Source organism: Orbicella faveolata, unplaced genomic scaffold, assembly GCF_042242905.1.
Source record: "Orbicella faveolata isolate gen_17 unplaced genomic scaffold, um_ofav_v1 contig_5, whole genome shotgun sequence".
Lineage (NCBI taxonomy): Eukaryota > Metazoa > Cnidaria > Anthozoa > Scleractinia > Merulinidae > Orbicella > Orbicella faveolata.
The window spans coordinates 358,228-383,706 of record NW_028301580.1 but is presented as its reverse complement, the minus strand read 5'-3'; the positions used below and the strand labels follow the sequence as shown (position 1 = coordinate 383,706).

General features: G+C 39.6%; 3 protein-coding genes and 1 pseudogene across 3 annotated transcripts in view; all 4 read right to left on the bottom strand.

The window, feature by feature from the left end:
* The window catches only part of LOC149095628 (protein kinase C-binding protein NELL1-like), a 31,514-nt gene extending 16,861 nt beyond the window's left edge, over positions 1 to 14,653 (bottom strand). The window contains exons 1-10 of the mRNA XM_089281845.1: positions 14,557 to 14,653; positions 7,295 to 7,414; positions 6,181 to 6,369; positions 5,553 to 5,681; positions 3,664 to 3,777; positions 3,014 to 3,145; positions 2,305 to 2,412; positions 1,360 to 1,470; positions 500 to 631; positions 65 to 205 (exon numbers count right to left, since the gene is read on the bottom strand). Of these exons, the coding sequence (XP_089137971.1) occupies positions 65 to 205; positions 500 to 631; positions 1,360 to 1,470; positions 2,305 to 2,412; positions 3,014 to 3,145; positions 3,664 to 3,777; positions 5,553 to 5,681; positions 6,181 to 6,369; positions 7,295 to 7,414; positions 14,557 to 14,653 (1,273 nt within the window). The remainder of the gene's footprint in view (positions 1 to 64; positions 206 to 499; positions 632 to 1,359; positions 1,471 to 2,304; positions 2,413 to 3,013; positions 3,146 to 3,663; positions 3,778 to 5,552; positions 5,682 to 6,180; positions 6,370 to 7,294; positions 7,415 to 14,556) is intronic.
* Positions 14,654 to 16,998: 2,345 nt separating this feature from the next.
* On the bottom strand, positions 16,999 to 18,567 carry LOC149095627 (uncharacterized). Its single transcript, XM_089281844.1, has one exon. The coding sequence runs from the start codon at positions 18,565 to 18,567 to the stop codon at positions 16,999 to 17,001; it is 1,569 nt and encodes a 522-aa protein (XP_089137970.1).
* A 23-nt stretch (positions 18,568 to 18,590) lies between these two features.
* LOC149095626 (uncharacterized) lies at positions 18,591 to 20,671 on the bottom strand. The gene has a single exon (XM_089281840.1). The coding sequence runs from the start codon at positions 19,995 to 19,997 to the stop codon at positions 18,591 to 18,593; it is 1,407 nt and encodes a 468-aa protein (XP_089137966.1). The 5' UTR covers positions 19,998 to 20,671.
* Positions 20,672 to 23,523: 2,852 nt separating this feature from the next.
* On the bottom strand, positions 23,524 to 24,222 carry LOC149095625 (uncharacterized; annotated as a pseudogene).
* Positions 24,223 to 25,479: the final 1,257 nt, after the last annotated feature.

The following is a 25,479-nucleotide window of genomic DNA, read 5'->3' as shown; positions in this document are numbered from 1 at the left end:
GAAGTGTTCACACTCAGATACTTCTTCTCATGTTAATTTATTAACCTTGACTGTAAATTGTTACCTTGGCACGTGCTGTTTCCTCCTGAAGTGATCATTTCATAACCTTTGTGGCAAATGCACTTATAAAAACCGTCAGAGACCTGGCTGCAAATTTGATCAATGGGGCAATCCTGACCTTGTTGTCTGAAACACTCAGTTATTTCTGAAGAACAAGACAAAGTGATTCATTAGAATTTGAGACCTAAGGGTAATCAAAATCAATTTTTTTTCTTCAAATAAGATAAAATAAAAAGTTTCGACTTGAGACAACAACAATTTCTCAGAATTCCTCCTTAGAGTATTTTTGGCAATTTGTAAGAGGAGTTACAAATTCGATCCTAGACCCAAAATTGAGTGTGAGTATGAGTTTCTCAGTAAATTGACCTTTCAGTTGCTTCCTTCTTATCTTACGAACAAACAAAGTATTATTGAGTATTGTTTCAGTAAGGCAACTTACTAACGCACGTTCCGTTAGCAGTCTTTCTAAAACCCTCGAGACATACGCAATGTAGTTTGTCTGGTATCAGGGGATCAACAACGCATTCAGAATTCTCATCACAATGATGCTCCGCAGGACATGGCAGTGAGTCTATGTAATGACAAAGAAAAGGAGGCATGAGAAGATAACTAGGAGATATATAGACTACGACAACACATGAAAAAAGTATATTTTTGGATTTTCCATCTTTCTTGTAGGTGATTCTTCTTTAATAAACAATCCTGTGGGGGACGCCTGGAGGGAATCATAGTAGTTCATCATCTTGGAATGGATATTTGTTTTGATGAATAAAAATACCATGATTCCCTCAGGCGAGTCTCATGGAGGGATTTGGCCATTTGACGCTACGTGAAGCCATAGCGAGTGAGACATTTGACTATAAATGCTTGTTTAAAAATTCAAACGTCCAAGGATACTAGAGTTGAAGGGGAAAGGAATAAGGGCTCTCAGGCCTGGTCCACACTAATCTGTGACGAAACTAAGCTTTTCGAAAACGCTCTTCCAGCCGGAGGAATTTCAAAACGCCGGCTTTTCGTTTTCGCGTGGACATAAAGGGAAAAAAAAAAAATTTAAAAAATTTTAAAAGGAGCTTTCGAAAACGACGGTGTCACCATAAGTGATTTTATGTGATTTCCCTGTCCAAGTTTTCCTCAAACAAAAATCCAAGTGACCGGTGATTGTTGCGTTTTAAAACGCGTCCGGCGTACTGTAGATGGAAAACACTTGATACTTTTTCAGAATGAAACCTCCGTTTGCAAATTCCTCCAGTCGAGCTAGTGTAGACCGGGCCTTAGATTTGAATGATACATAATAATTACCTCTGCAGAATTTCCCGTTTCCGGTGCTGTTTCCTCGACAAAAGCACTTTCCGATATCACACTTTGCCCGAGAATGGCAATCACTGTCAGCTTGGCATGGGTGTAGAGGCCCTAAGTGAATCAAGTGCGAATATCATGAGTTTAGTGGTTGAGTGCGTGAAACGAACGAGAGATTATTTAGCTAGAACCCAAGCCCTGTTCAAGATCTGTGCAAAATATCCCAGAGCAAAATTTCTTCTGGCAAATTTCATCCTCATTATCAAGGCATACCTTTTTTTTTTTGAAAGTTGTAAATTATTGGGACTTTGTGAAGGTTTGTAAATTGTGAGTGCTTGATGAATTGTTAACGTCTCTGGAGCTGGAGAGCTTATATATCTGGACCAGCTCGCTTTGGCGTGTCTGCTTCCATATACAGTACGACCCCGTGTCAACAACAGGCCAGCGACAAACCTGGCTGGAGATATGTCATCAACACTGTACATAGGGTTCAGAGCTACCTTAAATTTTCAAAACTTTAAAGTAGCTCTGAACTCTATGTACGGATTCTCTTTTTTTTAAAAAAAACTTTGCCAAAAGTTGTGTGTTATCTTTCTTAGTAGAATTTGATAATTTAAAAAAATTTACGCGTGCCGTTTTTGACTTATAAGCCCCTAAAGCTGTAATTAAGCGTGTTTTAGCAGGTCACACTGTTGCTTTGCTAAGCTATTGTGTCACGAAAATGATAAAAACGTGTTCAGTAATAATTGGGCAGTTTTTTGACACCATGATTGTAGCATCAAGTGATAAAGAGTGGTTATAATGACCCATCAAAATCTAACTGCTGGAAATTGTTTTAAGCCATGTTAAATTATTTGTGGAAGGTTTCATATACCATAAAACACTGGTATCATTACTATTGATGTCATAACGCTTCTATTCATTGCGTTCATTGTTTGGCGTTCTTACCAGGCTCGCATGATTTGTCGTCGCCCATTGCAAGTCCGTCCTTGCACGCGCATTCTCCTACGGTGCATATTCGAGAGTTATGCTCGCAGTCTGCATCCTTAAAGCATTCTACAGCAAAAAAGGAATATTGAACGATTATTCCAGGGTGCAAGGAGATCACCCAGTGAGGACTCTGCACTGGAACTAGTGTTCCATACATATACGCTGGAACGTATCTTGGTTTTTGAAGTATTAAGCGATCTCAGTGACCATGAATATTTCTACTCCCTCACTTCCCCACATACCCCAGCCTGGAAGAGCTTCCAGCATTAATTTCAGCTGTAGCTACTTGTTACTCATATGGAAATCTAAAGGTACTGTGATAGTAAATTCTTAGCTTGCACAGAAACATAGCCCGTTGATGCCGGCAAGTACTCCAACCGGGCTGTGTCTCTCAAACGTCCTGGGTGTTTCAGTCCACCAAAACCCTTAATTAAAGTTTTTTGCTTCAGCATGATCTTTCACCCAACATCGCCATTATCTATCCAATTTTAAAAAAATAGAAAAAACTTAGTGTGGAACGTTACTGTACTGCAGTCTCGTCAAATTTTGTCACAGGCCCTGTACTCCTCTATGGGAATCGCCTGGAATAGCGCCAATTTCCGAGCCATGAACACCAATATATATACTTCTTATCACTGCAGTTTCCCCCTCTACGGACATCACTCACCTACACACTTTCCGTCCTTGGTTTTCTTCGAGCCAGGAATACATGCGCAAAGTGGATTTTTAGGATACAATGGATCGACCATGCACAAAGCGTTTTTTCCGCATTTGAAGTTCTCCGGGCAAGCTGATGATTCTGATAAGACAAAGGACATAAAAATGATGTTATTTCATACCATGATGATTTCCACATCTAGTTAAAGAGGCCGGCTACTGCCACGGGTTGAAAGCAAAATTAGATTTTAATATTTATCCTTATTGACGCTGTATTTCCGATTACAGGTAGCCCCATCAATTTTTGATTATTTCTATTTTCTCGGCACCAGCCGAGGAAATAAGTATCTCAGGTGCAAGTTAAAAGCAAATTCTGGCCTACCAATGATCGCGACGAAGAAGTTGAAAATCAAATGCATTTGAAGATTTGTCTTCAATTACAGAGACAAAACACCAAGTTAGCAGGCCAAGAACGGAATGGGAATCACACTGCTGAGTGAGATCAATAAACTCATAACAAAAAGGATTTTTAAACGCTAACTTAAGTAATAGGAAAGAATAGGAAAAAATAAACTTGCAAACGACTAACAGCCAAAAATGCGGCTTATTGTTGGTTCACGTGTCCAGTCCCGACATTTCCGTAAATGTTTGTTTTCTTACTTCTGCAGTAGATTCCGTTGCCAGCGTACATTCCAACGCAACGGCAGAATCCATCGATACACTTTCCATGTTTAGACGTACAAATCTTGTCATTAGAACATTTCTGTGGTGGTTCTAGTTGATCAAAAATAATAGCAACATGAAAATTAAACTATTTCCTTTAAATGATGGACATAAAGCCCCACCACACAGCAACAATTTCAAATTTGCAATGGGACATTGTAGCACATTAAGTCAGCAAGTCATAAAATTACTTATAATACTACATGTTCATCTCAAAAATTGAGCGATAACGGATTCTTAACGGAGCCACGTCACGGTTTGCGCATCTTGAAGCGTTTAGCCTAACTTTTTCAAGTTCGTCGTTTGTAATCAGTGTTAACCTTCTCCATCCTTTACGATCCTTTTTCCTTCGTGGTCTATTATTATCTCTTTGGTGTTTTTCTATCTTAGTTAACGATTTCCGTTTTCCTTCTATTCAATTTAAAATCATTTTGTACGTGTTCAAAATAACTCAAAATATCGTCACTGGGCTCCTTTAAAGACGACCTTTTCCATTTCGGCTATTCGTTAGTCTGCCTTACTTCACGTTCCATAGATTTGCTAGTACTTTCTGCTTTGGACCGTTAATGGAAAATACATAAGAGACTTAATAACGGTTAAACTGATGGTGGTAACTAATCCACCTTTGTGAATTTGGAAACCTAACGTTCCGAGTTAGTTAACTCTTCGTCTGAGCATAACTTTTTCCCGGTAAGTTCCTCTGTAAATCATTGGGTAGGGTTGTGACGCGCGCTAGGACCTTGGGACCCTTACCCTATACTAGACCATGATCAGCTTGATTTTGCAATCTTACTCTAAACTAAGCACCAAAATACCTCTGCCCTATCCCAGAATAGCTATTATGCATGCAGAAACTTTATCACTATCGTAGTTTAACATACGCTAACTAAGCCAATATCTTACAAAGTTACCTTGAAGTTTTAATTTCTGTTATAAAATCCCGGGTAGAGAAACCTGTTCTAGACTAAATTATATTTACACTGCAACTCTTATGATAAATTCTGTCTGATTTCTCTACCCTATCCCAGACTAAACCGCCTGAAAACCATACCCTTTACAAAGGCACATACTCATAGAGCATATATATGGGAGTGCACCCCCCCGAACACTTTGTAGGGTATTCACACAAAGAGCTAATACTCGGTAAGTCAGCTTCACTTCCAAAATCGCTACCAGCTTAAAGTCGATAATCAACTAAGTGTTTTACTTGCCAATGGACTCAAAGCAAAAGTTACGTCAGTAAAACATACTTATGAACTTTGTTTCATAGTATCGACAATCGTCATGCTGTTGTTTAGGTCCCGTATGTATATGCACACTGCGTGTAATGGTGTGTAAAGGAGAATCCTTGTTCACAATATTTGCCTCATTAGCGTAAGCGATAGAGTTTCTGATGGAGCTACAAAAGCATTAGTTCTGAATATTGAAATGACACAGCACTATTTACTGTCCCGAGGAATTTGAGCCCGATGTATTGAATACTTTTTGTGCGGCGGGGGTTTAAAATCCCAAAATTCTACAAAGAGTGTATGAGCTAGTTATCGCTTTTGCTGCTCGGATAGTTTGCAGTTCTTGAAAGTCATTTTTTCCTCGAATATTACAGCTAAAGAGGAAAAAGTTTCACCAATCTTTATCTTTAATTAATGTAATTGCCTTTAGCTTGCTATTCCGACAATTACTAAGTTTCACAAGCTCTTTAAATGTTTGTAGTCAATTTGTGTTTAGCGTAATGCCTTCTCTGCGCAAAGTCGGATGTTAATGAAGAAAATTGTAAACAATGACATCAGCAAAGATTCTTCTGTAGAGAGCACGAAATAGTTTCTCACTCGCTCTGCAATTCTCTCCGTTTCCAATCAGCTCATCAGCACAAGTGCACATGTTCCTATCACAAATGGCAAACGTAGGACAGTTACTTCGACTCAAACAAGGAAACGGCCGACTGTTGCTTGTTTTAGCTGTAAAGAGCAAAAAGAAAACAGTTAAGTTGTGGTTCACTATGGTCGTTTAGTCTGCTACCATTGCCCAGTTCACACTGAAGCATGTTGGAAAGTAATGTGCTTCCCGAGAGTTTTCATTGGCTTAGCTATCATGAGTTATGAGCCATTATACGATGCTCTCAAATATAGTAAGCGTACGCGCGATTTCTTTGGGCGTTTTCACTTTTATTTTGTTTTAGTCTTTATTTTTGGAGCGTTTTTGTTAAAACAGTTATTCCACTCGTGCTTGTTGGATATGAGATAACTATAGCTAACTTGGTGCTACGCGCCTTCTTGGCTATCTACCATCTCATTTCCAACGCGCGCTTGTGGTAATTCTAGCCGCTGGTATTAAAATACCAAACGTCTTTCAGTCTTTCGTTCTTTAAGAAAAACCATACCTACGATAGCCGCGTCATATTCATAACGTTTATTTATCTGATTGCTATTCCTCGTAGGGTTAGTTTGCTAAATCCACTATTTACAAACATTTTCAAGATGGCATAGTTACCTGCTTTCATGCATTTAGATTCACCAGCTCTTCCGAAATATCCAAGGTTACATTTGCAAGTTACCCCAGTTGTTCCCGGTCGTCTCAAACAGTGTGAGTACCTATACCTGGGATTGTATCTCGAAGCACAAATGCGAACAGTGCACTTTAACCACTCTGCCAAGAGATGAATCAGCTCTTACTAAACTGTAAACCTAAGGCAATCAACATTTCATGACCTTTATAGAGAGCTTAAGCAATGACGACGGCGACCCCGAGGACAACAACTAGTAAAAGCAATAGTTTATATTTTATGTTAGAATTTCGCAGTTGTCTAGATCTGTTCAGTCCGCCTATTGGTCTCCGAACTTTCTTAAGCTAAATATGTAACGCCAACGTTCAATTCCTAATGAAAATACAACAAATTAGCCGCCGTCGTTCGTGCCCTCCAAAATGCAGAGAACTAAGTCATTTCAGGTTGTTGTTGTCCAAAGGACGACAAGAAATATTCAAAGATTTATTACGCACGCGCACAGCCATTGCTCTACTCATAAAGCTTTTGTTTGGTGGCGGTCTCAGTCGTTGCCGTGGCCGTCGTGGTTTCCTTAAGGTCTCTATAAACGCTATCGCAGTCCATGTCACTCTCTCGCTGTTTTTGTCGCTGTCGCTGTGATGGTTGCTGTCCTGTCGCTCTTGCTGTTACTACCACTTTCAACGTCAATATCATTTGCCTTCATTGTCTATGACTCCGTCTCTTTTGCTGTCACACTTGAATGTCGAAAGCTATTCGCAATTTGCCTTTATTTTCTATGAAAACGCTTAGTGATCGGTCAATTTAAAAACTCTCGCTATCTTCTCTGCAAATCAGAAATAAAACGAAACTCTCAAACTATAAACTCCCGATTTTCGCCGGCCCCGGCTACAGGTAATTGCTTGACTTTTGATTGGTTCGGCCCTCTAGTGAAGACAACTTTAACTCGGTATTGTTGAGACACTTCAAATTTACAGAATTAAATGAATTGTCAAAAAGTTTAAAAGCATTGATCGGTCACGTTCTTCAAAACACTGCCTATTCCTTTGTTAGAAAAGTTTTTGTACTTACTCTCACACTTAGTTTTCCCATCTCCATGATCCCAATAGTTTGTACAATGGCACTCTCTCCGGAAGCACTTGGCCTTCCCTTTTAAACAGTCCTTGTCAGATTCACAACTTGCTGGCTTAGCTGAAAAACATAAAAATTGAAAAGCATGTAGAACAAGACGCTCTAAGAGCGTTGACTCTGGCTTCGTATCGCAGTATCAAATCGTACTTTACGAAAACACGTATTGGACACAATAAAAACAAATTAGAGAATCTGGATATTTTAGCGCAAGAGTTCCGTTTAGATATTCAAGTATTCAAGCTGCTTCCTTGAGTATCCTCCTAATCCAATCGCAAGTTGTGAGTTTAAACCATTTTGGTTAAAGAATGAAACACGGCTGTTTATGCATTTAAGGAAAACTTGTTTGCAAAGAGTTTTCCAGGTCTTTTTACAACTTATGGCGATTACATTGTACATGCGAGAAGAAATTGTACGAAGTTCGTTTACTCGTCGTGGCGATCCAAGTAAATTGTGCAGCTGAACATCTTTGTAGAACTATTAGAGAATGGAACGCCTTACTTAACGATGTTTTAGATGTTAAAAAAAGTCATTTATTCAAGAACGCTCTTAGATTAGAATGGTGACATTTTAATTAGGTTCTAATTTTTTAATCTTAATTAACTTTTCTTAGTAATCTTTTTAAATTATGTACATATTTTATTACATATTTCTAAGGTTTTTTACCCCCCACCCTGCTTTTTATTTTTTTATTTAATGTCTTGCAGTGATGGGGGTATGCCTCCCTTTGCAAGACGCCCATAATGTAGATGTAGACGTGTTGCGATCTTAAACCCTTTTCAAGAGTCTTATCTCCTTTGGAGAGCGAATAGATAAACTCCTTCGCGAAAACAACAGTCGTAGGACAAGGCGCAAATTGCATTGCACCTAAGAGTACCTGACCATAAATATGAAAAGTAACTCGGCCAGGGTCGAAAATTCGATTTCGCTCATATTTTTATGGTAGATAGGCTGGGGCATCGCAAAAAACTACTGGGTAGTTTTTTTGTTTTTGGCAAAATATCCTTTTATTTCAAAGAAAAACGCAAATTACCAAATTCCGTTAAAATCGTCATTTGACGCGCCATTTTATTAAACAAGTTTGAGAGCGTCGCATGCAAACCACAATAATCTTTCGTCTGTAAAACACTCAAATAATTTTGTGGAATGTTTAAATGTGTACTGGGTCGATTTTGGGGAATGTTGAGTTGTCTTTCTGGGTGCAAAATAATTAAATTTCGAAGACATGTATTTTATTCACTTAAAAGTACTTCGTAAATATAATTAATTTTCACCATGTGCGAAACCTTCAAATGACTTAAGCTTCAAGTGGTTGAATTGTCGAAGGATGGCCTACAGATTCCTATAAAAATTTCTTTGGGCAAATGTTTGTGAGCGACGCGAGAGCTTTTCAAAGTAAGTTAAAAATGCAAATATTTGACCTTCCATCGTCAAATTTCAATTTACGAGCTCGACATGTATCTTACCACGCGCCACATGTCTTGTCCTCTATTAAGTTGAAATAGACACAGAACTGATAATTTCGAAATGTTCTAACCTTGTTTGTTGTAAAAGGTCGGTCCAAAAGCTGATTTAACGTGTTCCTCTCACCATTCGTCCCCGTTGGAGGTACTTTGGGAATTTCTGGGTGGGAATGTGCCGCTGGAACACTGGAACCCTTAGCCTATACCAGAGCTAGTTCAGCAGAATTTTGCTACCCTATACTAGTGTAAACTCCCCAAATCCCCCCATCTATTCACACTGTTGAGGCTGATTTGCGTAAATTTAAACTTGCCACTTTGATTTTTTTATATTTTTGAGTGGCAATTCCTGGTTTCTTTAGGCTAGATAGAATCTTCAACCAACTAGTCAGTTCTAGACCCGAACGCTCTGATTTATATACTCTATTTTAGAGTAAACTGCTTGAAACCCATACCCTTCACAGCGGCACATACCTATATAGCCCATATATGGCAGTTTCCCCCCCCCCCCCCTCCTACGGGAATTCGTCCCATATAAAGCAGTCAAGTCGTCTGTCCGATGTACATCGCCAACTGTCAACGTATTTAATGGTCGAATACCATGAATCTGTGATCATCTTTCGGCGCATATGATTACCACTGCATCTAAGTCAAAAACGGCTAGGTTAGATAGTTGCTTGCTTTGCACTGCACCAAAACATTACGTTTGATCGATGTTATAAAACGTGTCGGCGCAGCACAATCCTTTACAGCCGTTCGTTATTTCATCGTCAGACAATGCTGTCACAGCATCCTATTTTAGCGGGTAGGGGTATATAATATAAATACAAATATAAATATTTGTTTTTATATTAGTATTTTGCCCTGCATATTTTTAATAGAGCACTCTTAGGATAAGTGAAACAATTTATTTATTGTTTTATTCGTTTGTATATATATATTAGTGCTGCACACAAGTTGTGTAGTACGAAACTAAATAGTCAAATCTACAGTTGATTATTACGTCATCTGTTATAATATATGTTTTTATATATTTTTTTGTTAATCGTGTTCCATAGTGTGCATAGCCTCGGTTGCTTGAGGCAAGACCAAGTCACGACTTTCTTAAAAAGTCGCTAAAAAAAAAATTATAGATCAAAGAAGCACGATAAAAATAGGAAATCACAGCGTGACTAATTCGTGAGAAAAACAGACCAATTAGTAGTTACCCTGTTTCCACTCCCCCCCCCTCCCCCCCATGCCACTATATTCAGAGTCTTTTGTTAGCCTTTGTCGTTATAACACTAAAGATCAGAGGCGTTAAAGTGAATTAGTTCCGTTGCTTTTGTGCAATACGGCTATCAACAATCATAGTAATAAATTTACCGAGGCTGAAGAGGATAGACTGTTCACAGCCTTCTATTTTCTCGTATTTTTATGCGATCGTTGAACGCGCGGATAGAATCGCGAGAGAGCTGGACGCCAGCGCAAAACAGAAGACTTCACTGGGTAGGGGGTGAGGACCAAGGTAAATATTTTTCTTGCTGGCTTCGCTCGCGTACCCTACCCCCCCACCCCTGCGTGCTTCGCGCTCGTCTCGCTCGCTTTTTCTTTCGCATGCATAAATAGAGAGGCTGTGAACAGCCTAAAAGATGAAATCGAGCTGATTTTATGCCGAGCGGCGAAGTTCACCAAAAGGAAAAGTTTGCCCACCATGACCGTACTATGTCCTAAACCATCGCACAAAACTTGGATTAGGGTGGAGCAGAAGGTCCAGCACCCGAAGGGGGGAGACTCCCATATAATAAAGACGTGGCTCTCGTCGGAAATTTCTAAAGAAACCCCTATGAGGTACCAAGATCCTGTTTTGTAGGCGTAGCTTGAAATTTCTTAATCCCCTTGGAGGTACTAATTCTTACATAACACATTATCTCATATTTTTTTTGGCTCAATACCCTAAAAAGGTACTGCTAAAGCTCCCGCTGTGGGCATTTTAACGCAAAACACCCTAAGAGGCACGAAAACCGCGTTTTAAACCCCTTCGACGAGCACCCCCGTCATTCATATGGGAGCTCACACCTCCCCCTCCCCCTCACCACGGGGGTCTAGCGCCAGATGCGGGGTTCTGGAAGACATTTCCGGCCATGGTAAAAGCAAATGACCGTGGCTAAAAGGTGAAAGAGGGTTGGGAAAGAAGGAGTCTGAGGTAATCTTACCCAAAATTGGTTCGTGCGTATAAGGTGGGTCAGGTACCATACGTGTCATCCAGCGCGTACTCGCGCTCTCCTCCCTCTCCAACACATGTTTTCCGTCATGACAAGTCTTTAAAAATCATTCCTCAGCTCCCAGTTGTGATCGCAGAATCTCACTAAAACGCTTCAGGCGTTAATTTGCGACGTAGTTTCCGTGCGAAGATCGGGCGACATCGGACACTAAAAAAACCCTGCAAACCAGGGGAAGGGTTTGTAAAGATTTGTCGTGTCAAAACGCATGTGTGGGAGAGGGAGGGAAGTGCGAGCGCGCTGGATGACGCGTTTGGGATTAGGATACGATCATGTTGCGAAAAGCGATTTCCGAAAAGAAACCTTTGCAAAAGACGCTAACATTCTCCAACTGTCGCAACTTGAAATATTCGAAAACAAATTCGGCCAGGCTGTAAAAAGAATTGACGACTTCGTTTTATTTTGGTTTGATTTCGTGCGAACTGTCAAATTTTATTTTAACCGGCCACCTCTTTTAAGCTGTTGCGGTCATCTTTTGGTCGTCCCGATGAGGGTTTTTTTTTTAAAATTGTTTTTACCTCTATCAAACGGCCACGGCCACCCAAAATTTAAAAACTTTGTTTTGAAAAAGGCGATCTGATTGCAAATAAGAGTCCGAAATTGAAGGTGACGAGTGATAATTCAAACACACGTTTCTTTATATCGTGATTGTCTTGACGTAACTCCATGTTCACTACGAAATTAACCCGGTGGTGAAAAATATTCAAGGTACACCAACCTCTATTTAGCGGCGAACTTATATTAAGCGGTCATCTCCCATTTCCCTAAGGGTGGCCGCTGTCAAAACAGGGGTTCAACTGTATTATATGTAAACCGAAAAAAAATTTGCTCTACTCCTTCTTTTCATTCCTTTATTTTCCCTCTTCCTACTCATCAAGATTGTGTACCCGCTCCTTGTCAAGCCCTAGGCTAGAAACTTGTCCTACCCCTATCACCTGAAATGGGATGACAGCATTGCGTGACGAACAAATAAGGAAACCGCTGAAAGGATTCAAGCAGCAATCGATCAACAGCTGGATCAAACGTAATTATATTTTGATGCAGTGCAAAGCAAGCAACTAGCTACAAATGACTTAGCCGTTTTTGACTTAGATGTAGTGGCGATCATATGCGCCGAAAGATGATCACAGATTCAAGGTATGCGACCATTAAATACGATGACAGTTGACGGTGTACATCGGACGTAGTGTAAACGGAAAACAACTTTACTGCTTTATATACGACGAATGTTGAGGGAAACACGTTAAATCGGGTTTTGGACCTACTTGTACTTTTTACAGCAAACAAGGTTAGAACATTTCGAAATTATCAGTTCTGTGTCTATTTCAACTTAGTCTAGGACAAGACATGTGGCGCATGCTAAAATATATGTCGAAGCCGTAAGTTGAAATTTGACGACGGAAGGTCAAATATTTGCATTTTTAGCGTACTTTGAAAAGCTCTCGCGTCGCTCACAAACATTTGCCCAAAGAAATTTTTATAGGAATCTGTAGACCATCCTTCGACGATTCAACCACCAGAAGCTTAAGTCATTTGAAGGTTTTGCACATGGTGAAAATTAATTATATTTACGAAGTACTTTTAAGTGGATGAAATACATGTCTTCGAAATTTAATTATTTTGCACCCAAAAAGACAACGCAACATTCCCCAAAATCGACCCATAGTCTACCAGTACACATTTAAACATTCCACAAAATTATTTGAGTGTTTTAAAGACAAAAGCTTATTGTGGTTTTGCATGCGACGCTCTCAAACTTGTTTAATAAAATGGCGCGTCAAATGACGATTATAACGGTATTTGGTAATTTGCATTTTTCTTTGAAATAAAAGGATATTTTGCCAAAAAACAAAAACTACTTAGTAGTTTTTGTCATGGCCTAGCCTATCTACCATAAAAATATGAGCGAAATCGAATTTTCGACCCTTGCCGCGAAATTAAGAATTTGCCTGATTTTTACAGGCAGACACTCTTAATTTGCATAAACTTTCAAGTTGTGATTTTTGCGGATAACTTCCAAGAATTTGCGACCCTTAACGCAGTTTATGAATAAATATTTAAGCTACATATATTTATTGAATCAAGGCAGGAGCATTTTTAAAAAGGAACTCATTTATAAGGTGTGATGCGGCATTCTGTTTTGCTATTTATTTTGGTTTCATACTCGTCTAGTTCATGTCACGCAACATGATTTTCTTTAGCATTAAGACACAGTTTTCTAAAAGAATTGGCGATGGCTAAGACTGCTAAATATATTTGAACTACTGGTGAAATAAATTTGGCTAAACTATCGTCAATGCAGATTTTCCTTAGGACTTGGCAAGAACGTTAACATTGGTTCGTCACTAATCACGCACAATTTCCAGCACTCTAGGAGTTTTAATTTTCCCGCGCAATTTACCTTTAAAATCACACGTTATTTTTTTTTCCTGCACCCTACTAGAAAGCCAACTAACTTGGAGCTAAGATATTTAATTCAAGTTACCGAAAGTCTTATCTTTACAAATTTGGAGATCGACATATCTTGCGTGGTGCAAGAAATAAGTCGCATATTTTTAATGAGCTACCAGTCCAAAAACGTTTTCGTATTTAGCTCGTTTTATTGCAATATGATGTGTTTTACTGCAATGTTCTAAATAATAACAGCAGTAGCCACAGGCAGTCACTGACTGCCTATTTTTTGTCAGTGTTTTCGTAGTTTGAACTCATACCGCGATCGGCTCAATTGTTATCTCACAAGAACGTTTCGAACTTGACCTTTGCTTACCTGGCTGGCTTTCAAGCAATGTAATTCGTAGACCCACCCTTTCCAAAAACGATCGACATCTTTGTATGCGAGATGAACGTATAAGGCGCGATTCTCACCGAAACTTTCTTCGCAAAACACCGCGTTCTGCCACGAAGAGCGAGCAATGTCGCGTTTCTCGTCCCAGTCTCCATGGTCTACGCATGGAACGCCTGGGACCATGACCCCCCTTTTGGCGACCAAAACGCTTGCACGTTATGACTCGGGCTCTCCTACGGAAGCCCGAGTAACAAGTAATAAGGAAAGGAGCTCGGTGGAAGCCGTTCTAAGGATTTTGCATTTCGTACTCTTTCTATAGATAGAAAAATGTTATGGCCAGACTTAAAGCTAATGAGGCAAAAATTTATATAAATCACGTTGTTAGTTCTACGAGGAAACGACCATATAACTGTTCCTCAAGCTTATTCAGGCTACGAAGAAAACGTCGCCACGTTTAAATGTACGTGCGCTTTGAACTCCGCGCGCTCTCAACTTTTTAACGGTTTGAACGACAGGCATGAAATTTCCTTAACTGAGTCTGTTTTCTAAATGTAATATGTATTTATTCTAATTAAATGCACGTGCGCTTGGAGTTGAAACGTTTTTCTTCTTTGCATAAGACTTAACATATTGTAAAATGGGTGGAAGTTTTGTTTAACTGAAGGATTTCACACTAGAAAAAATGTTAACAATACTTACGATATGACATTCGATGTGACAACACCTTGCGGTGAAGACCGCAGATAAATAAACCGATAACCAGGCAAATTAGGAACTGTCTTGCCATAAATCCCATTTTCAGCTAACCTTTTTCGTTCTTCAGTGAGATTTATTGAGCGGGCTTTTTTTTAAGCGTGCTGCCGCACCAAATCAGCTGCGCAATTAATTTGCACACGTCAGAATAAATTACTTACGCCATGGTGATGAATTAACGCTTATGAGCCCGCGTCAAGCGGTTAATCTATAGTTTCCAAGCTTCCCCATCCAACCCATTGACAAAGAGGCACGGAGAGGGAGAGCTAGAGAGGCGAAAAATTAAGTTAAAGCCCACTGGCATTGTTAAGAAGTATTGTTAAACGCAACGGTTAGGAATTACATAAGAATATGCGAGACCGTAGAAAACATCCATGAATCGAAGTCATCGGTGATCCTTGTAAGACAAAATACTAAAGCTAGAGCATCTCTTCCTGTCCGAGCATAAAAGCTAGTAGTGGACGCTTGGCCAAGTAATCAAATCTCTGTATTGCGGGTTCTCATTTTCTTTCCTGTTCTTATGCCTTTTTATTTTCCCTGCAAACATCAGCGATTTCCTCCCCTTACATATACTTTCTGACGGCCTCTTCGTCCTCGCATTAGCCCATTCATTGCCCCATGCGAAACGTTTGAGCGTTCCGTCGATATACGATTTTGTAATAAAGAATTGTTTCATGCTTATCGTTTGTATATCAAGTTCTGGATGCGCGGGGGAAGCTTGGAGAGCACGAAAGAAGCGTAAGAGTTGCTCGCGGCGACAGCCGAGAGTAACTCTAGCTTCTTGAGTGCCCTCCAAACTTCCCAAGTGCATCCATAACTCGAAATACGAACAGCTAAAAGCATGAAACAATTCTTTTATAACATGGCGACAACAACTTGGGCGCTAAAACAAGTTTATTTGTGATTGACTGCAAAGTTCTCACAATACACGGTAAAGGAAAACAAGGTCATTAGGATCCTAACACGCCACAGTCAGTTGAGCGGCGGTTGAACAAAAACGCTTAACTTGGTTTTTAAGATGTCATTAATTATAATAAAAAAATTTAGGCGAACAAAGTCAAAAATTTTCAATAAAAATGTAGACAAACGAAGTCAAAATACTCAAGTTTAAGGAAGTTCGCACAAAAATTTTCCAGTCGATAGATTTTCTTTCTTTCTTTCTTTCTTTCTTTCTTTAACATTTCTTTATACACGGTTAAAAGTCATCAGGTAATACTAATATTTAAAAATTAATACTAATAAACTACTAATAAACAGTCCATGCTAAATACTAATTAATAAAAATTGAAATAGTAAATCCTAATTTAAATATTAAACTAATCCTGTTTTCCTTGAATGCCGTGTCTAACTTTGCTTTTAAATTGATTAAAGGTTTTTATCATCCTGAGATTGCAGGGTAGGCTGTTCCAGAGAGTTGCACAAGATTGCAGTAGTCAAAATGAGGTTGAATTAGAGCACTGTATATATAAAGCAGTGTAGCTGGTGGAACAAAAGGCTTAACTCGTTTTATGGTACCAATCCCAGGTGCAATCTTTTTAGACAATTTATCAATATGGGTTTGCCAAGTTAGGTTGTCGTCGATCAACACACCGAGCGATTTGACTGAGGAGACACGATTTATTGGAACATTATTAATTGAGAGCTCAAGTGTATCTGGAAGGGTACTCAATCTTTGTCTGGGACCAATTAACATAAATTCAGTTTTAGTCGCGTTTAAAGTAAGTTTGTTAGAAGTAAGCCATTTGTTTAAATTACTTAGATCGTGATTTAGATTAGACTGTATAGAGCTCAGATCAGCTCCCGCATATGTGATGTGGGTGTCATCAGCATACATCCTAGGCTGACATGATGATAAGCAGTTGGGCAAGTCGTTAATGTAAATAAGAAATAATAGGGGACCTAGGATTGTTCCTTGAGGTACCCCACATTTTAGCGCCAGGTTTGAGAAAGAGAACCATTAACAAGACATCGTTGTGTACGGTTAGTTAAATATGAGTTGAATCAGTCAAGAGCTATTCCTTGAACTCCGTAAAGGTTCATTTTAGTTAAAAGAATTTCATGATCAACAATGTCGAACGCTTTTTTTAAATCGAGAAAAACTACAGCATTAACATTTCCGCGATCGATATTAGACGCCCAACTATCGGTAGCTTCTAATAGAGCAGTAATAGTCGAATGCAATGAGCGAAAGCCCGACCGTTGTTTAGAAATTACGTCCTCTTTAGTTAGAAAGCTATATAGCTGGTCATACACGATCCTCTCGAATGCCTTAGCAATTACTGGAATGATTGAAATTGGCCGATAATTATTTAGATCAGTTCGCTCACCCTGCTTAAACAACGGAGTAACGCTAGCACATTTCCAATCGTCAGGAAATATACCAGAAGTCTAAGACTTGTTAAAGAGGTCAGATAAAGAGACCGAAATAAGATCAGCACATTCACGGATTAATCTAGCAGAAATGTTATCAAGACCTGTTGCTTTAGATCTAGATAATTTGTTTAGATGAGAAAAAACAATATTACTGCTAGTTGGACAGAAATGGAATGTTTTATTGTTACAAGTGATAAAATTAGTGTAATTCGAATCATCATTTTGACCTATTGGAGGTATTTCATTGGCAAGTCTGGGCCCGATTGCCGAAAAATGGTCATTAAAAGTATCTGAAATTTCACTAGAATTATTGATTACAGCGTCATTTACTTTTAGTTCTTTCACAGTCTCATTGCTTTTACGGCGAGATGTAAGTTCATTAATTGTTTGCCAAGTTTTCTTAGAGTTGCTCTCAAATTGCATAAAAGCTTTCGAAAAATAAGATGCCTTAGCAGTTTTGATCCTATTATTTAGTGAGTTTCGCAGCTTTTTATACTTTGCCCAATCGCATGGATCATTTGACTTAACAGCTTTTCTCTTGGCAGCGTCACGATCACGCATACCTTTCTTCAAGTCTGAGTTGATCCAGGGTGCCTTATGTGATCTTATACGTTTAGTTCTAAATGGAGCATGAATGTTGACAATGCTCAGAAATTTTGCTTTCCAGTCAGCCCACGAAATATTTGGATCATCAGAATTACAGCTCCAGTCTTGTTGAAAGATATCGTTGCGAAATTTTCCACGATTAAAGTTTTGAAAATTTCTGTAAGATATCATGGTAGAATGCCCCTTTGATGGGAAATCGGGAGATAGTTTACGATAAACATAAATAAGGCTATGATCGCTGATGCCAATATGAGAGACAGCGGCGCAGACTACCCTGCCAACATAGTTCGTATAGATTAAGTCAATTAATGTTGATGAGGATTCAGTTATACGGGTCGGTTCAATGATGAGTTGTTGGAGCCCATATAAATCAGATATTTCACATAAACGACGAGTATTCGTATCATAATGGGGAGAGGCCAAATTGCAGTTAAAATCGTCTACTAAGTAATATTCAAAGCCAAGGGAATCTAATTTACCGACAAGTGATTCATAATACAAAAATGACTCTATCGAGGAACAAGGAGGTCTGTACCAAGTGATTACAAAAAATGGCTTTGAATTGGGTTTACGAATTTCTAGACATAAATTTTCAAGGTTAACTACATTCAAATCAGAACGAACCACAAAATTAATCGAAGTTTCTAAGTAGAAGCACACACCTCCACCATTTCTATCTCTATCACGACGAATTAATTCATAGCCTGGAACATGGAGCTCACAACTTTTGATAGATTCATCAAGTTTGATTTCGTTAAGTGAGAGAATATGAATAGAATAATCATCAAGAAGAATTCTAAGTTCATCAATATGCTTTGTAAGACTATTGATATTTAAACCGGCAATTTTAAAACCGCGTCCAGGCGGTAGAGAATAAGAGATATTTGAAAAAGTGGCCGTTGGGGAAGAGGTATGATTATTTTCATTAATTAAAACAGGATCCAACAAATTTGTTGAAACATTAGACTCGACATTCATGGAACTCGGGGATCAATTATTCCTTAAAAATGTATAAAATTTCTTTGCAACAGTTCGTTACCTTCTTTATTTAAGTGGAGTCCGCCTTTGTTAAGTTCCTTTGAGGTAATGTTTGAGTGGCTTACGTGTTTCCAATCGTTTTGCTTACAAAATTGCTTCAGGCGTCGGTTAACAGCTTTGACTGCATCACCGTAGGCATCGTTCCTCGTTGTTAGTTCAGATACGATTATCTCTGCCTCACACGCACCCTCAATTTCTCTGGCTAAGTTAACAATAGCATCCGCGAGGTCATTCGGCGGAGAAGATCTCAAATCATTGGTGCCCACATGCAAACAAATTTGGTCGGGGGATCTTTCAATCGTAGGAATAATTTGTGATTTCATGTCATGAATGTTAGCTCCAGGGAATGGCTTGACAACTACTCGGTGACCCACGGTTTTAGCAACTTTTATACCATGAACATTCTTTATGAGGGAGTCTCCGACAACAACTGTTATCCGCTCGTCATTCTGTGCTGAAGCCTCGCTGTCGGTAGGGTTAGGCTTGTTGTTCGTGGAAGTATATTTAGATTTCGTTCCAGTTGAGGACCTTCTTTGTTTCTTGTTAACACCAGTTTTAACAGTTTTCCAGTCATTAGCGTTCTCTTGAGACTCTTGATCCTTAATTTCATCTTGAATTAATGACTTTGAACTAAGCAAATTTGCCGACGATGGCGTATTATCTGAAATGTTCTCTCGGCTTTGTTGGTACAGATCTTTGGAAATAATTGAAGCAGCGAGTTTTAAGGAATCTCGCTCCTCTTTTATACGGTCGTAACGTTCGCTCATGGCGGCCATCTGTGTACGTAAATAGTCGTTTTCTTCTTTAAACCTTTTGATCGACGACTCCAAACCTGCTTCAGCAGGACGATCATCCGAGCAGGACATTTTTTGTTTGATGTCACGCGTCTCAGATTTTAGATCTTCAATAAGAGGACTGAGACGATGATAACATGGACAATTTCTAACCTCGGGTTGATCATCATTAGTCTTGACAGCCTCGATGTCTTTAGCAACGCTCTTGTTGGTAGCACTCGGGCGAGAGTCTTCGTTCAAAATTGCTGACTTCAGTCTCTCAGACAAAGCGGCTTTATTCCCTGCTTTAGTTAAACCTCGCATGTCAAGTTCAGACTTGAGTTCTTTAAGGCTAAGGTTTTTAAGTTCTTTTCCTTTTAGGGCTGTTCGAAGTAGTTGTTCGTTGTTACTCGTCCCACCATTGCCAGATTCAACAAGATATTCGCAGGGATGAGTATCTTTCACAAGAAAACTGCCGTCATTCGTTGGATTAGTACATAACATTGAAATATCCGGCAAAGAAGCTGACTTTCGCAACGTATTCGAGGAAGAAAATGAACTTTCTTTCGGAGCACATGTCAAACGTCTTGCCGCCATTATGCTAAATTTTTACTGCAGTCAGATAATGAAATACTTGTGTCAGAAATGTAAAAAAGTTGGGGGTCACCAACTTCGTTTCAGAGATAAAGTGTGTGGAAAACTACCCTGATTTTGAAAAATTGGCGCACGTAATTCAGCATGGTCGATAGGGGTTTATAGTTAAAAATTTCGAAGGTGAGTCAACGGAGGCAAACGATCTTAGTCATATTTTGTAGAAGTGGGTCTGTTGCGTAAATAATTCGAAATGTTACCAAGGTTTTCACAAAACTTAACCGTTCAAGAGGCATTTGGAACCGTCGCACAGAGAAACGAAGAGCTAAAGAGAACGGAATTTGATGGTGCATTTTGCAAAAAATTCAAACTTCTAGTCAATAGATTTTCTTAATTTTTTCGCTAAACATGGAAAATCGGTGGAAAAATGATCCATCAAAAGAAACAAAGGCATCACCGAACTTTCAAGATAGTTAAATTCAGGCAAAGCTATAGCAATGGCCATCTGCCCTATCATTGTTCATTTTATTACTTAGCGCGCGCTCTCATGCATGATATGGCGTGAGAATTTGTGTGCGCAGTAAGGATGCACAGAAACAATTAGCGTGAACGTCCTTTTAAAAGTAAACATCTAAGCTTGGCAAAAGTCAAAGGCTCTAAGTAGAGTTTTGATTGTTCACAATAATCTTCACATTGCCGAAAAAAAAGGAACTTGCACTGAACTCAAAGAAAATATTGCAGCTAAATTAATACTGCACAGGTCAGCTTATATACGCACAGATCGTTCATGATGGCTCAATAGGAATTAGGTAGGAGCAGCGAGCGCTATGTGCACGTATACGTAAGTACGTATATCTACGTATATATGTACGTATATGTACGTATATGCTAAGTGTACGTATATCGAGTTATGGATGCATGTGGGAAGTTTGGAGAGCACAAAAGAAGCGTAAGAGTTGCTCGAGGTGACAGCCGAGAGCAACTCTAGCTTCTTGAGTGCTCTCCAAACTTCCCAAGTGCATCCATAACTCGATATACGCACAGCTAAAAGCATGAACCAATTTTTTTATAACATGGCGACAACAACTTAGGCGGTAATACATGTTTATTTGTGATTGACTGCAAAGTTCTCACAATGCACGGTGAAGAAAAACAAAGGCCATTAGGATCCTAACACGCCACAATCAGATGAGCAACGGTTGAGCGAAAACGCTTAACTTGGTTTCTAAAATTGTCGATGAAAAATTCGCTTCTTCGAATTAATTATAATGAAAATGTAGGCAGACAAAGTCAAAAATACTGGATGAAAATGTAGACAAACAAAGTCAAAATACTCACGTTTAAGTAAACATCTTAGCTTGGCAAAAGTTAAAGACTCGAAGTAGAGTTTGGATTGTTCAGAATAATCTTCACATTGCGGAAACTTAAACAAAAGGAACTTGCACTAAAGTCGACGGAAATTTTGCAGGTAAATTGAAACTGCACATGACATCTTATCAGACGCACGGCCGTGCTTACGTAGAGATTTTGTTCCTGATGGCTCAATAGAAATTAGATAGGACTACCGCACGGTATGTTATAATTATTTATCTTTCACGAGACCTAAAACTGATCTTCAGTGTGGTATTTACGATCGTAATTTTAGTGGGCTTCAAAATTTGTTTTTTCTTTCTTTCTTTCTTTTTTTTTTATCTTCTGAGAGATCGTAGAAATATAATACTGTGTTTAACGTGGAACCATTACACCACAAAGACAGCACCGCGACTCGTCTGATAAGTGTAGTTAAGGTGGCCGAATACAGTTTTCGCGCGCACTTTTGCCAATACGATTCAGCGCGCGCACAATGTCTGCAAAAAACAAACATGCCGTCGATTGAGCGATCATTTTATTTACTCAACATCCGCTCTCTGTGTTATTTTTCTCTATAATAGAACGCAGTGTATTAACAGTTCTAATCTTTTATTACAAAGATATGTTAGAAAAGGTAACGATACAAGGAACCCAGCAGTTCTCAGCTTTTTCGTTGTTACCGAAAGAACCTAGTTAAATGCAACGCATGAGTAGTAAGTCAAGAAATTACGATTGAATAGAAAATTGCTATCTCGGGAATATGCCTATTTCTCGAGAACCACTCATTAGAATTTCGCGAAATTTGGCACGAAAGTGCTTTAGGAAATAAGTAACTGGAGTATTGAAAAAAACTGAACTTTAGGAAAGGAAATTCTAGATATTCCACTAAACCTTCAACAAGGGATAATTAAAGATCCCTCTGTTAAATTATTATCAAAATGTTGTTGACTTGTGAGTATCGTTACAAGCTTGTTGCATGCAAAATATAAAGAAAATCTAATGACTAGATTTTCTACACATACGTCAGCTTAACGATTAAAAAACCAAAGCTTGTGTTGTTTACTTGGTTGCTGCCATTTTTGGCGACCGTGGGAACAAGGCTTTTATAGAAAAAGGTGAATCAAACACAGGTATCAAAAACTGTGTTCAGCCACCTTAAGCCGTGTTCAGCGGAGTTTGCAATTGGTTGGGTTACAGGTACGCAATACCCAGTGTTGTAATGATTTCTTTTCTTTTTTATCTTTTGTTTTTTTCTTCCCGATCCAAGGTGATATCAGTCACTGCAGAACTCAGAACTCTGCCTAAAGTCTTTTCCTCTTATTTTCATCTTTTAATTTTCATATTTATTTATTCGAATTTGTCCATATTTATTCAAAGTATCTTATAAATTATAGGCAAACAGATCGTTCGAATTCTTCCCAATTCCCCTGTTCGTTTCTCGCCACAATAATTTTCTTCCGCACCCAACTGGACTTCGCAATAACTCCGATCAGCCGCGGCCATCCTAAAGGAGCTCAATGTTCAATCAACGCTACTAAACTAAACTTTAACGGTCGCCTGGATCACGCCAGCAACTAACGGCAACCCCAACTAACAACGGCAACCAATAAACAATGTCCTAAAATATATTTTTTAACGACCAAACAACGGCAGCTACCACATAAATTAAAGTGTTTCGTAGCAACCAGCACGCCACTACAAGTCAAAATATCTCGTCGTGTAGCTTAACTACAGCACCACACAACAGCCGTTCGCAGGACAACTATCTATACTAGAACAAAACGATCTGACCTGAACTTCAGCTGACTTTGGTCGTGCTTCGATCCCACTTCTGACACCAAATGCAACGCGCGCGAGCGACAACAACTTCCAATCAAAGAGTCCAACAGCCAACGGTTTAATTACTCGACATCCTCACGTTCAGCTTGCTTGTACACGGCAAGTCTACTCACACACACCGGCTACTACATAACGTGATTCTCTTATATGTCTTTTATTGCGAGTACATTGCGCATTCTGTACTCGCCATATAACCGTCTCTTAGCCTTGGAACTTGTGCGGGCATACATTCAAATACAACCGCTATACATCTTAGCACGCGCACCTTAGTCCGTGCAACCACTATATCAATTTCATTACAGTATATTAAAATTTTATCTCCATGTGATAATCACAAAAGTTCCTATTTCTCACAGTCATGTTTATTCCAAGTGCTGGAAGGGACAGAGCTTGGAGCAGCTGGTGGTACTGAAGTGGGCGTTGCTGGTGCTACTGTAGTAGGAGTAGTTGGTGGTACTGCAGTGGGAGTAGCTGGTGCTACTGCAGTGGGAGTAGCTGGTGCTACTGCAGTGGGAGTAGCTGGTGCTACTGCAGTGGGAGTAGCTGATGGTGCTGAAGTGGGAGTAGCGGTTGGTGCTGCGGTGGGAGTAGCTGGTGGTACTGCAGTGGGAGTAACTGGTGGTACTGAAGTGGGAGTAGCTGGTGGTACTGCAGTGGGAGCAGCTCGTGGTACTACAGTGGGAGTAGCTGGTGGTACTGAAGTGGGAGTAGCTGGTGGTACTGCAGTGCGAGTGGCTGGTAATACTGCAGTGCAGTGGGTGTTGGGGTCTCCTGTAGGTTAGCTCTGCGGTTTTGGAGCAGCTTCAACGCCAGGGTTAACATTAGGTTTAGTACATGTAGTGGATTCAGCTTCCAGTACCCCAGTGGGAGTAGTTGAATTTGGTACAGGGTTAGGATCAGATGTAACTGGATCAGGTTTGTAATCTAAATCCATTGATACAGTTTCACTTTCAATAACACGTTCACTCACACCCTTTTTGCCACGCTTAGGGACGGGTTGTCCTGCTGTCACATCAACATTAACTTTAAACTTTCTTTTCATTATCTCGGCCCTTTCACCATGCCGTCCAGACAACGGGTTTCGGCTTTTCGCTGTTGGGATCTCCTTAAAGCTACTTGAACTTTCTGACTTGGAAGTATACTCGACTTTGATGTACTCGACTTCGATGTACTCGACTCGGATGTACTTGACTTGGAAGTACCCTTAGTTGGCGGCTTTTCTAAGACCAGACCTTCTTCCTTCTGGGCAGCATTGCTCAAGATATTAATACAATCATGTACAAGGCTGCACAATTCCTTCAAGCTTTCAGTGTCATCCACACTGATGTGAGTTAATGATATGACTTCTTTTATGGCTTCTTTGCACTTTCAATTGTGTTCCCCGTTTTACGTGATTTCAGTTTATCGGGAAGTTTTGAAGGCTCTTCATCGAAAATCACATTTGAGCCATGAACCTTGTTTTCCGGTATCGCATCTTCCGTTTCCTCTCCCTCATCAATTTTAGCAATTGGCTCTTTACGAAACACGACAACATGTGCCAAAGTTAACAAAGGAGATTCTCTGCAATGCGCAGGGAATTTGTCAAATCCCCAACCTTTGAAATACCTAAACAGAGCTGAGAAGAGCTTTCAAGGAAGGCGGTGCTTCTCCCAATCAACGCATTCACAATGTGGAATTCTTTCATCGTCACCAAACGACAAGCAATACCAGCAACCCTGGGTGTTGGGATCCAAGCTTTTAACTTTAAATGTGCCTCGGTCTTCATCTCTCACTTGAATGCATTCTTGCCCTATCTCGACAGCTGAAGACAGCCTATCCAAGTAGTTATTGATAAGCGAGGGAGGACGGTCGTGGAGATAATGAGGCACATCAGCATTTTACTGGCGGTACTGACTGGAAGTCTAACATTGTTTTCGACATATCTGTGGCGAGTAAAACTACAGAAACGAATTTTTTTCTGAAACTCGAGGTAAATTTATTTAACCCAGCCGACACATAAATGAGTAATCATTAACTAATTGATAATCAATCAATCAACAAAGCAATGACAGGTCACTGGCTAATCAATTTATTATTCGTTTCTATCAGTTATTACTGTTGCCACTTGTACTAATGTTTTTGATATATGCGCCTAAAAGGTGAAAACTGCTGGAGGTGATTACCCTCAGACCGTTGCTGAACGGAACTTCCTTTTCAAAGCTCTTTTACGGCCCGCCAAGGGTTAAAACGCTAATTTCCCATTACTTTTTTTTGCTACCGTGGGAGGGAAAATAAGTGGTGGTTTGACCTCTGGAATGAC

Coding starts and splice junctions, on each gene's coding strand:
- LOC149095626 (XM_089281840.1), bottom strand. CDS start 19,997: ATGGCGGCAAGACGTTTGACATGTGCTCCGAAAGAAAGTTCATTTTCT.
- LOC149095627 (XM_089281844.1), bottom strand. CDS start 18,567: ATGAATGTCGAGTCTAATGTTTCAACAAATTTGTTGGATCCTGTTTTA.